Source organism: Hevea brasiliensis, chromosome 17 (assembly GCF_030052815.1).
Source record: "Hevea brasiliensis isolate MT/VB/25A 57/8 chromosome 17, ASM3005281v1, whole genome shotgun sequence".
In the NCBI taxonomy this organism is placed as follows: domain Eukaryota; kingdom Viridiplantae; phylum Streptophyta; class Magnoliopsida; order Malpighiales; family Euphorbiaceae; genus Hevea; species Hevea brasiliensis.
The window spans coordinates 7,043,289-7,055,703 of NC_079509.1; the positions used below are offsets into that span (position 1 = coordinate 7,043,289).

The 12,415-nt window shown below is 29.4% G+C and overlaps 2 protein-coding genes across 2 annotated transcripts; one reads left to right on the forward strand and one right to left on the reverse strand.

The window, feature by feature from the left end:
* Nucleotides 1–3,545: 3,545 nt before the first annotated feature.
* On the reverse strand, nt 3,546–5,005 carry LOC110645486 (HVA22-like protein e). Its single transcript, XM_021798678.2, has 5 exons — nt 4,679–5,005; nt 4,554–4,580; nt 4,326–4,448; nt 4,068–4,237; nt 3,546–3,840 (listed from the first exon to the last, which is right to left on the reverse strand). Exons 1-4 carry the CDS (start codon nt 4,723–4,725, stop codon nt 4,069–4,071), a joined length of 366 nt encoding a protein of 121 aa, XP_021654370.2. The 5' UTR covers nt 4,726–5,005; the 3' UTR covers nt 3,546–3,840; nt 4,068.
* A 3,809-nt stretch (nt 5,006–8,814) lies between these two features.
* Nucleotides 8,815–10,994, forward strand: LOC110645490 (palmitoyl-acyl carrier protein thioesterase, chloroplastic). Its single transcript, XM_021798682.2, has 6 exons — nt 8,815–9,482; nt 9,751–9,884; nt 9,993–10,106; nt 10,193–10,370; nt 10,460–10,528; nt 10,605–10,994. Exons 1-6 carry the CDS (start codon nt 9,087–9,089, stop codon nt 10,833–10,835), a joined length of 1,122 nt encoding a protein of 373 aa, XP_021654374.2. The 5' UTR covers nt 8,815–9,086; the 3' UTR covers nt 10,836–10,994.
* The last annotated feature ends 1,421 nt before the right edge of the window (nt 10,995–12,415 follow it).

Genomic DNA, 12,415 nt, shown 5'->3' on the forward strand with positions numbered 1-12,415 from the left:
AGGTGATTTCAGTGATGTGCTAAAATAATTTTTAAAAATTCTTCTTTTTCAAAAAATTTACAGTTCAAAGTGAATCGGATCATTAAGTGGTATAATCGATTTCATTATGGCTTTAAAGGGGAGAGATTGAGACATGTCCTTTAGACCATTGCGGTTTGAATCGGGGCCTGAAAACCATTTATGAAATCCGATTTCAAATTTAAATAAACTTATGTTGGTCTAATTTTAATTCAACTTAGACCGTGATGGAATCTAGTTGTGGGTAAATAGCATTAGAAGGTCAAAAGTAAAATATTTAATCATCACCTTTGGTTTTTCGTATCTATAATTTAGTTGCCTTTGTTGATTTTTTTTTTTTTGGAAAAGATTGAAAAGAAAGAAGAGCTTTTATTAAAGGGTAGATAGTGAATTCACTCGAAGGATCCAAATCATTTAAATTTAAATTTCATATAGTGGAGTGAAATGATGGAAGGAGAATGGTCCATGTATATATATGGAATCAACTGCTTCTCTTTTTTACCAGTTTTCCAATTTGCCATATAGTTGAGCAACGTTACATGCTCATGTACCAGAGGAAGCTTCCTCTTAAATGAGTTATATTATCAACTAGTATCATTAGTGGGCACGAGGGACGAATGGAGAGCAAAAGTGGCTTTCGTTAAATTAATATTAATGCATAATTATAGTCTATAAATGCCACAGATGCATATAGACTAGACGAAATTGCAAAGCAATAACCTGAAGGGGATGGTTTGGCAAAGTATGATTTACATTAATTAACAATGGATATAATCTTCAAAAAGAGAGACGGACATATGTAAAGTGCTTTAAGCACATGGTGTCTTGCTATGTATAAAGAGGATAACTTTCTTGGGCTCTGGAGACTGGAGAAACGATAAGAAATGCCTTCTGCTTAAAGGGGATATGGCATGGATAGGTAGGCAAAGTTTTATTCCTTGTGTACATGCCCGTATACGTGCCTGTACGCACGACTACAAGTATTATTTTACATATATTTATGTAGAGCTTGAAACCCATTATTCCGAATACCGATCTAAAGTTGAAGATGTTGATTTTTAAAGTGTATGGATTAATAAAGGAAGGCCTTTTTGCACGCAAGTAGGCAACAAATATTAATCGACCAAACCAAACCCTCCATCTGTAGGGTTTTTTTTTTATTATTTTTATCTCTCTCGTTCTCTCTCTTAGGTTTCGTCTCCCGAGTTTTCTTAGCTATGTTGAGCCGTCCTCTGCACTTTAAGTAGGAGAAGCCTTCTCTCCTCATCATTAGGGAGGCTGTAATTAGTTTTGAACTTTGTTTTGATTTGCAAGATGTGTGATCTAGAGAGGATTTTGTTTTTCTTGTTGCACAGCTATTGGTTGAAGATTCCATGTATGACATGGTTCTGTCCTCCTTGATGCTGGTTGTATTTAGTGTTGGTGGGCAGAGCAAGCATTCGACTTGTGAGTGGATTCCAAGGAAGGCAAATCGAGGATCTAGAGTTGCCATGTGAAAATTCTGTTGCTAGTTTTCCTATAGCTAGAATGCCACGGCCTCTACCTTCCTCCTTCCTCTATTGATGGTTGGTTCTGAGTTTAGTGGTTTTACCGGTGAAGATGTTATTTCTTTGGTTAATGAGTTTCTTTCTTGTCCTTGGGAGGTCATGCAAGAGTTACCAAGGTTTTGACAGAAGAAACTCTCCCTCTGATCTCCAGCGATACCTTCCAATCAATCCTGTTGGTGGTGGCATCCCATAATTTTAGGGTTAGGGTTTAACTGGATTAGGTTCTAAGCTGTGGATGAATCTACTCTAGATTGGTTTTCTTCGTAATCAGGCCTTAAACCTTTTATAAGCTATACTTTGCCCATTGAATTTTAATGCAATAGACTTACAATTAAAAAAAAAGCAACAAATATGAATTGTTTTAAAATCCATGGGAAAGGATTCCATTTTAGTGTAGAATAATTCTAATAGTGAATAAAAAAAATAAATGTGAATTCTCTTATCAGCTTATAATTATAGAGGAATTGTTTGATTCAAAATATATTTTAAGGGAATTTATTTCTTAAAAAATACGATATAAATATGTTTGATATATAAATTAATTTCTTAAAAAATAATTTACTTTTAAATTATAAAAAATAATTATACTTATAAAATAATTTAATGTGTAATAAATTAAAAAATAAATTAATAAATTATATTACACTTATCAAATTTCACGTAAGTAACTTATTTCTTTTATGCAAGTCCTACTTATTGAGTTTGATAATGCAAACAAAATAAAACTTTTTTCTGCACTTCTAAAAGAAAAAATTTTCTCTCTCTTCTCTCATAAAAAAAAAAAAATTGCTTTCTCCCCTGCTCTTCAAAATTTCTATTTGTAAACATAAGCGTATAATTATATGTTGGGTGTGTTAGCAATGGGCTAATCAAGAGGCATATTCGTTGAGCCCTACCGGTGTTTGATTGAAATTCTTAATGGATTCCATTCCTATAAAATAACAAATCTGGGTATAGGCCTGCTAGAACTAATTCTTCCTTTTAACTAAAAACGCTTCTTTTTTTTTTTCTTTTAAGTGAAGGAATTATTTAATGTAGCATATCAAGAAATTAATTAATAGGAAACTCATAAAATGGTGATTGTGTTATATAATATTGGAATTTTCTTTCAAAGACAGAATGCTGTGAATTTTGGGATGGAATGAGTAATCTTGCTGTATAAATAATATAATCATAGCCACAATTTGATTTAAAATTTAAAATTAATCCAAAATCAATTCAATTTGTAATTAAATTCATAAAAAAATAAATAAAATTTGAATAGTCGGGCAATGCATCCAAAGAGATTCAGCTGGGCCAATCTGCATATGGTCCTCTGATGTCTCATCCACTGTCCTGTTGTAGGGTTTCCTTCCTTTCCTCTGTGAAATGGTATGAATATGCTTGTCCGGTTGATGCTTAATTTTCCTCTCACAAAACGCCGCCGCCACTACAGAAGTGCTGTATTTCCAACGGCTATATATGATAGCAGGTTGTTTAATTATCAAAGAACAATCGTCCATTTTTGTGCCAAGCTAACGACCTATCATTTTTCTCAATTTATCGTTTCAAATTCAAAAACAACCATTCAGTCATCAAATTTAAGATTTTTCTGCATAACTATTTGTCTCATTCACGATAAAATGATTTCGTTTGTCCTTTTCAGACCACTTTCTATTAAAATAACACAAAGATTGAGGGACAAAGATGAATGAGTGACCACAATGAGCTTTTGTTGCCATTTGCCTTTCCTCTAGCAATTTGTTTTTCTTTTTTTATCCAACCTGTAGCAATAAGCAATAGCATTGAAGGGTTAATACCAAGTTATGAAACCAACTAAACAATGTCTCATTTCTTGTAATTGTTAGATGTTTACATCAGGTAATAATCGGTAATATAAAACTCGAACTCCAAATCTTTTCATTTAACAAATAATTATATAATTGAATGTATTCTCAAAAATCGCAAATCAAATAACATTCTCAAAAATCGCAAATCAAATAACAGATAGGTAAAAAAATTACATAAAGCATCGTTATTCTTAACAACCACAGCTATAGGAATCACAACATAGACGAGTATTACCATGATCTAACAATTACAGAAAGCAGATTGAGACTAGCGCTAGCAGTGTTTCAACTGGTAATAATTGTACATTAATTCAGCATTAAAAACGGTTTGCAACCAACTGAATGAGAAAATAAAGCACAACTGTATTTATATCCCCACACAAGCAAGCCACCAACACGTCTTCACTTAATTAGTCTTCTTCATCACAGTGAGGCTCATGCTTTCCCTGTCCATTCACAATAACTCATTATGTCAAAACAAACAAAATTGCTAATTGGTTCAAAGGGTTTAATTAAACACTATAGCTCCCTAAAAATTGAAAAATAAGAATGTCATGCGCACGCATGTGTTTATTCTTTTCATAAAGTTGAAGATTTAGGAGTGGTCGTTTGCTTCTTCCTTAAGGCATTAAGTAAGAATCTATTATAGATTATTTGCTAATTAACTTATTACTTTAGTTGGGCTTGCCACTACTGTGATGAGAATTATGCTGATGTCTCTCCCCTGTATATTTCTTCACATTTTCTCTCACATATCTCTCGTATATGAAAGCTGCTCCTCTGAACTGTGGAAGAACTAGCCATGCCACCAACACTAGCTTCAATGTGTACCAAATAGGAATCCTAAATATTGTGAGATATTATTAATTAGACTTGAAGAACAAGAAGAAGAAGTAACCCAGTTGATCAAATTCTGGAAACAGTCTCTTACCATTCTAAGATGAATTGGAAGACCATCTCGGTAAGAGTAAGAAAAGAATAGATGATCCAATAAGCAAGCCACTGTTCATCATCCATTTTGGAGGGGTTCTCTATGGCCATTACTGATGCATATCTATATTCAAACAGAAGCAAACCAAATTAAATTACACAAACTGTTTAATCATTTGGTGGCCATAAATAACTAATAACACAACGACGAGTACGGATGAATCCTTACAAGGGGTATAGCAACATCAAGACAGGCCTGCACATGATTAAACGAACACAGAAATTAGATAAAACCAGGAAAGAACAATATCAGATTAGAAAAGGAAAACCCATCTGGTGCCAATAATTAATTACCCAGAAAATGCATGAACATGAGTAAGCAACGTCCATAAACGACCCATATTAGCTGCTCAGTGGGTTCTAACTTGTAACAGAAACGGACACAAAAACAATCAGGAACTGACAACAAAAACTTTGGAGGTATTATGAACCAGAGGCCTGAAATTGGGAAGACCCTTGAGTTGAAAGGGGATACTTATATGGAGACCTGAGGATACGTGGCAAAGGTGGAGCCAGTATCGGATTCTGCCTTAACCGTGTCGAAGTAGATTTAGCACCATCCAGATGGGTCGTGATGAATGAATAATAAAGATGGAGACTGCCTGCCTTAATAAATCTTGCTTTAATCTCCATTTGATGATAATAATAAAATATTAATGGGTTTGTTCCTCTCCCCAAGCAGAAGCCACGTGTCATGTTTTTGATGTCTAAGTTAATGACGTGTGCCATGTTAAGACACTGTAACTTTGTTTTTTATAAAATAAATAAATCTTACTTTGTTTTATTATTATCATTAAATGATTTGTCAAGATTTTGATTTAATAGTGAAAAAAGTAATAATTAGGGGCGACAATTTAAATTAGCGAGTTGTATTTATATGGTGTCAATAAAAATTAATATAAACATGATACAATTAATAAATTATGTTAAAATTTTAAATATTAATATAATTTTTTTATGATATGTATTATATAATATAATATAATTAATATTAAATTATATTAAATGTATTAAATATGATATAATTTATTTAACATAAAATGATTTATTATATATAATTTAATGAGACATAATACATATTATATAAATAGATTCATGAGCTATAGTGGGTCAAGTGAATTAATACATCATAGGTCAATACGTTACACAAATATTAAATCATATCATAAATATGTTAAGTCAGATTAACATATTAATTCGTAGTACGACACGATTATATTCGTGTCATAAATGAGTCTACACAAACATAAATAAATACAATTTAAATTTTATATTTTTATATTATGCTTGCGAGTCGTACTCGTGAATCATGTCTAAAATTATCACCCATAGTAATAATGTAGATTTTTTTTTTGTCACTATGTGGTGTTTATTATATGAATTTTTTTTAATTTAAATTTACTTCATTGTAAAATAAAATAGATGATGAGACCGATTTAAAAAATATGAATATATTATATAATTATGTTTTAAATTCGTAACAAACTTAATTTAGGTAAGAATTTCTCTTGGTATATAAAAATCATAATACTTTATAAATATAATGGTTGTTATCTTTTATGTTCAATATTTACTTATTTTTTTTTATTTTTCTTTTAAATATCTTTATTATACATCACTTAATTGTCAAATTTAAAAATTATATAAGTGTGTGTGAAGTTATGTTATGAATCAATTTATTTATAAAATTAATTTATTTAATTTCAATATTTTTTTATTTTTTATTAATTTATTATTTAATTGATTTAAATTATTATTAAGTTATTGATTCCAGTTATGTATATTTAGTTTATAAATTATTTAATAATTACTCTTTTATACTCTAATAAAAAGTTGTTATTATTAGATAAATTAAAATATATTAATATATATTTATTACATATATTTATAATTTTATAACATATATAAGTATAATTTTTTTTACATTATCTTTATATTTTTAGATTATTAATATTATTTTAAAATATTATTAATATTACCAATTAAAAATAATATTTGAATATATTTTATTTCTTTTATATATATATATATATATATATATATATATATATCTTGATGTTTGGTTATGACTTTTTGATATTGCCAAGAAAATAAAATGCTAGCTGGCTGGGCCTCTAATCTCAATTAGAGGTGTGCAAATAGTCAATTCGGTTTCGAATCGAACTGAACTGAAAAAATTAAAAATTAAAAATTTTAAAAACTGAACCAGATCGATTAATAAGAAAAAATTGAATCGAACTGAATAAAACCGATAAATATCAGTTCGGTTCGATTTAAATCGATCAAACTGAATTTTATAAAATTTCATATTTTCAACTTTAAATATAAATAACAAAAATATAAAAACAAAAAAATTAGAAATCAAAACTCAAAAATCTTAGGATTCGATTCGGTTTTCTTTGATTTTCCTTGATATATATATATATAATTTCAGTTAGGTTTGATTTTTTTTATTTTTTTTGAAAATAATCGAACCGAATCGATTAACTAAAATGATCAAAAATTATAAATCAAACCAAACGGATTAAATTTTAAAACTGAACCGATTGAACTGAATTAACTCAATTTGATTCAACTTTTGATTTAAATCGAATTCTGCTCTTCCCTAACCCGGCAACAAGTAAAGGGGCCATAATTATTTATTATTATATTAAATACAACATTATATATCTATTAAAGTTGAATCGAAATCCAACCAAAATTAATTTCTCCATTGGATTAACACTTTTTCAGTTGGATTTTACTGATTTTGATTTTATTTACTGAACCCCACTAAGATTTGGCAAATCTCAGTATAATTGACATATATCCAAAGGACCATCACCTCTTTCACCTGTTATTGCTTAAATTTTAAAAATACATTTTTCTTAAGAATATTATGTAACACTGCCTGATGCTCTTTGCCTAAAAATTTCAACTAAATTAGCTCAAAAGATGTGTAATAATAACTATAATTATTGAATACGTAAACCTCATACACATAAAAGCAATACATCACATATTTATAAATAAATAATTTTTTTTAAATATGAAAATTTTATTTTATATAAATGTGAAAAATAAAACATATACACGTAAAATTACATTTATAATTTTAAAAGGTCTCTAAAATTTTATTGAATTAATTAGAATTATACTGAATTAATTTTTTTTACAAATTTGTATTGTCACGCGCTACTTATAATATAAAAAGTGTCATATTTTATAATTATAATAATAATTATTTTTTTATATTAATTATTTAATTTTTTATTTATTTTTTAAAATTTTTATAAAGCCTCTGTAATTAAATTTATTATATTATTTTTTGCGTTAATTAAATATTTATATTACATATTATAAATATTATATATTTAATTAATATTAATTTAATTATATATATATATATATAATAAGTGTCACAGGGCAGCATTAACACTAAAAAAATCTATACAAGGAAACTGTTTATTTTATAATAATAATAAAATAGACTGATAATTAATAATTAGCAATTTAAAAGAAAGTTGGGCTTTATATATATATATATATATATATTATCATGCTTTATAATTATATTATAGTTATCTTTCATGTTAAATATTATTTCTATTTCTCTTATTAAATTTTCTTTTTGTTCTTTTTAAAATATTTTTATTATTTTTGTTATTACTTCATTTTCTATAATTAAATGACTAAAAATATTAAATATATTTAAAACAATAAAAATTATCGTACAATCTAATAATTTCAAATTATTCAATATTTTTAATTAATATTTTATTATATGGCTTTATTTTTATTATTTTTATCATAAAAGTTTCACTAAGAATTTTAAGAAATTAAAAAAGTTTAGACATAAAACAAAAAAAATTAAAACATAAATTTAAAATATTATTTTATTTTCATATATTCAAAATTTTATATAAATTAAAGTTATTATTAGCTCTCTCTCTTTTATATATATATATATATATATATATATATATATATATATAAAGAGCATGTAAAATTTTAATGATATTGCATATAGCACTTTTTTTAAATAATAAATGTGATTTTTTCATGGTGCTGTCATATATTACTCTCTATAAAGAGTAAGTCTTTTAACTCTCTTGTATACTAATCATTTGATTATTTAAAAATATATCTATATATATATAAATTTTATAATCATTATTATTAATATTATTACCTTAATTTTTATTATTTTATTATTATTTTTAAAATAATTTGGTTGTCAAATTTCAAACAATACTCACAAAATTATAGGTTTTCCTTAATTAAAACAGGGAGAACGTACCCTGCACCGAATAAGATTTTCTCATTTTCTACCCAAATGGAGGAAATTATGAATGAATAATCAATTAATCATTTGGATATATGTAAGTAAATGGCAGTCCCTCAAACCTTTTAGACAAAACCCATTCAAATATTCCTACACATTTGCGTGCAAGCAAAGATGGCGGCCTCTCCAATTCTCTCCCACCCATCAGAGTGGTTGAGCTGCTAATTACCTCGCTTCTTCTAGTAACCCTTTTCTGGATTTCTTCCATTCTTTTACTCTTCCTGTTATGTTCTTCGTAACTATAGTTAGACCAACCAATATTTGAAAATAAAGAACTCTCTTAGACAAAGCAACCTTAGCTACAAGCTTCACCTCCTCTTTTTCCAAACTTCATCTGTGGTTCTTTATATTTTGGTATTAAAGGGATGATCCCTTGTGATGACATCAATGGCTGCAATGAGCAGCGTTAAAATATATTTTCCGGCGAATTTTCACAAGGCGGAGGAAAGGAATGAAACGATGGCCAAGGCAGGGATTTCTCCCTTTAATTTGATTGCACAGCAAATTCCAAGGCGTTTCGTGATAGCGAGGGCTAGGAATCCTCAAAGCGTGGACGTAATCAATGGAAAAAAGTTGAACGGTGTACATGTAACAGAGACTCAGGATATAGGGAAGATGAATATGGATGATATTGTTGAGCAACCTCTTCACACGTGCTTACTTGGTAGGTTTCTGGAGGAAAGGTTGATCTATAGACAGACCTTCATTGTTAGGTCTTACGAAATTGGACCTGACAAAACTGCCACCATGGAAACATTGATGAATTTCCTTCAGGTTTGTTGGCTTTTAGGCCATTAATGTTCAATAACTTCTAATCATAGTCAGAACTTTTGAAATTTTTCTTACTGCATTTACAACTTCTATAGCAATTCTATTCAAAACATCCCTGGACTGAAATGCACTGGAAATTGACAGCAACAATCTATTCCACTAAATTAACACAAGATATGAAAGTTTCTTAAGCACTGAGTAAATTAAGTTTGAACAACAAAGATATCCCCTTTTCTGACGCGACCCCCTATATACGTACGCACCACTGCAGGAGACTGCACTTAACCACGTCACAAGCTCTGGGCTTGCCGGAAACGACTTTGGCGCTACCCGGCAGATGAGCCTCAGAAAACTCATTTGGGTAGTCACCCGCATCCACATTCAAGTAGAAAGATACAGCTGCTGGTACGTTTTCCCCCATTAATTTTTCCTAGAAAAACCTGCCTTATCTTTCTGATTACACATAGTTGATTAATGTCTCAGTAACTAATTCTAGAGAACCGGATATGACAGGGGAGATGTCGTGGAGATTGATACCTGGGTTGATGCAGACGGGAAAAATGCAATGCGCAGGGACTGGATAATCCGAGATTATAGTACACAAGAGATCATAACAAGAGCAACAAGGTGCAGCCTCTCCATGTTCCAAAGTGAAGTGCAAAAATATGATTACTGATTCGATTAATTAACTCATATTATTTATTTGAATGCAGTACATGGGTGATAATGAACAGAGAAACAAGAAAGCTATCAAAAATCCCAGAACAAGTCAGGCAAGAGTTGGTACCATTCTATACAAATAGGATTGCAGTTTCTGGGGAGAACAACGATGTTTTAAAAATCGATAAGCTTGCTGATGAAACTGCAGAAAGAATTCAATCTGGCTTAGCTGTAAGTATCATAAAAATTTGTAAACTGCAACTTCAGCTTCTTATGGGATGGCAGGTAATTAAATTGATTACTATACTGTTTCACTGCAGCCAAGATGGAGCGATATGGACGCCAATCTGCACGTAAATAATGTCAAATACATTGGATGGATCTTGGAGGTAATTTTCTAATACCCAGCAAAATAAATTCATTAGTTCAAATAAAATTTACTAAACTTGGCCATGTTAAATACAGAGCGTTCCAATAAATGTCCTGGAAGATTACAATCTCACAAGCATGACCATGGAGTATCGACGTGAGTGTCGACAATCGAATCTGCTAGAGTCCTTAACAAGCACAACTGAAGATTTGAATAATAATTCTTGTAATCGACAAGCAGACCTGGAATATACGCATTTGCTTCGCATGCAAAACGATAAAGCAGAGATAGTACGAGCAAGAACAGAATGGCAATCCAAACTATAATGTGATTTTTAACATGGAACATGCTTGTCTTTCTTGTGTAATTCGTTTGTTGCTATAAATTAGGTAGAACAAAAATAAATGGGCTTTGCACATTTTTTCAAGCACATTAAATTTGATACCGAAAAAACTATAGGAGTTTGTTTCCTATAGCTGCGAAAATTACTGCAAAATCATACAGCTTCTAGCAATAATCTATGGAAAGCTTCATGTTTATAGATCCTAAATGATCCAAAAATCATATATGGGGCACGAGACGCAGATTGAATATCTTCAAGCCCACAAATTTGTATGGAGCCCTTTGGACATTTAGGGACATGGCAGCCTTTGCCCTTGCAGACAAGGTTTAATTAAGTTGCACCCTAATGGGCCTAACCACTGACTGTAAATATTACATTATATTTATTTTTTTGCATAAAATATATATTTATTTTTTATAAAGTGTCATCGTTTTTATATTAATTTAATATATTTTAAATTAATAATAATTATTTTATAAAAAATAAAATTATATTTTTTTTATAAAATTTTTAAAATAAAGTGCGTAAATTTTATAAAATTTAAATTCCTTCACAAAATAAAATAATATTAATTTATTTTAAACAAAATATATATTAACATAAATAATTAATGCACCATATACATATTCAAAGGATCATCAACTAGGGAGTTGAAGAACAGAAATATGCCTTCATTTTTCCATGATGATCAACAAAATATATTTGGAAATGACATTTGACCCGAAATGATTCAGAATTACGTTTCAATAATGGTCTTTTAATTCTTCACCTAAACACTTTCTTCTGTAATACTGCTAAGCCAATGCCAACCCCTACATCCATTCCTTATTTGATCTTTGAGTAAATACTAAATAATAGATAACATATGATTAGCCATTTAAATAAATATTTAACATTGGGGCATTCAGTGCTGCATGCCATCCTTTCATATTTTGCAATTGTTCCAAAATATATCCCAATCCAAAGTGGAATTTACCATTATAATAAAGCTGATATGTTTACAATGTCGAATGTATATAGTTCCACAATAGTAGCAAACGTTGGAGTTTTGGTCTACCTTTTGTGCCCGTATAATGTTATTATTTATCATGGATGTCTGAATAATGATGGCACTGAATTAATGGCTGTTCGTGTTGTCCACTTATGTCTACGATATATTATGTATTATATACAATATACTAAATGGTCCAGAAGCGTAGGCTGGCTACATAAATACGGGACAGGACCACCATCTGACTTTAGTCGCTGTCACTGACCATATTTCCTTTTTTTTTGTGCCGTAAATCTGACATAAATAGCTGTAATGTTACCCTCCATGGCCGTGCCCACCTACGGCTACCGCCTCCGATCATATTTCCTTTTTAACTTTCCATCTATTATTATTGTTATTATTTTAAATATGGTGGATATGAAGCTTGAACCAAGCAAAATAAACCTTTTAAAAAAATAGCCAAGTTTAATTTGTTTTTAAAAATTAATTTAATGAGAGAAAAATATTTAAATTTTAATAAGAAACATATAATCTCATTTCAAATTAATATGAAATATTAATAAAAATCGCAG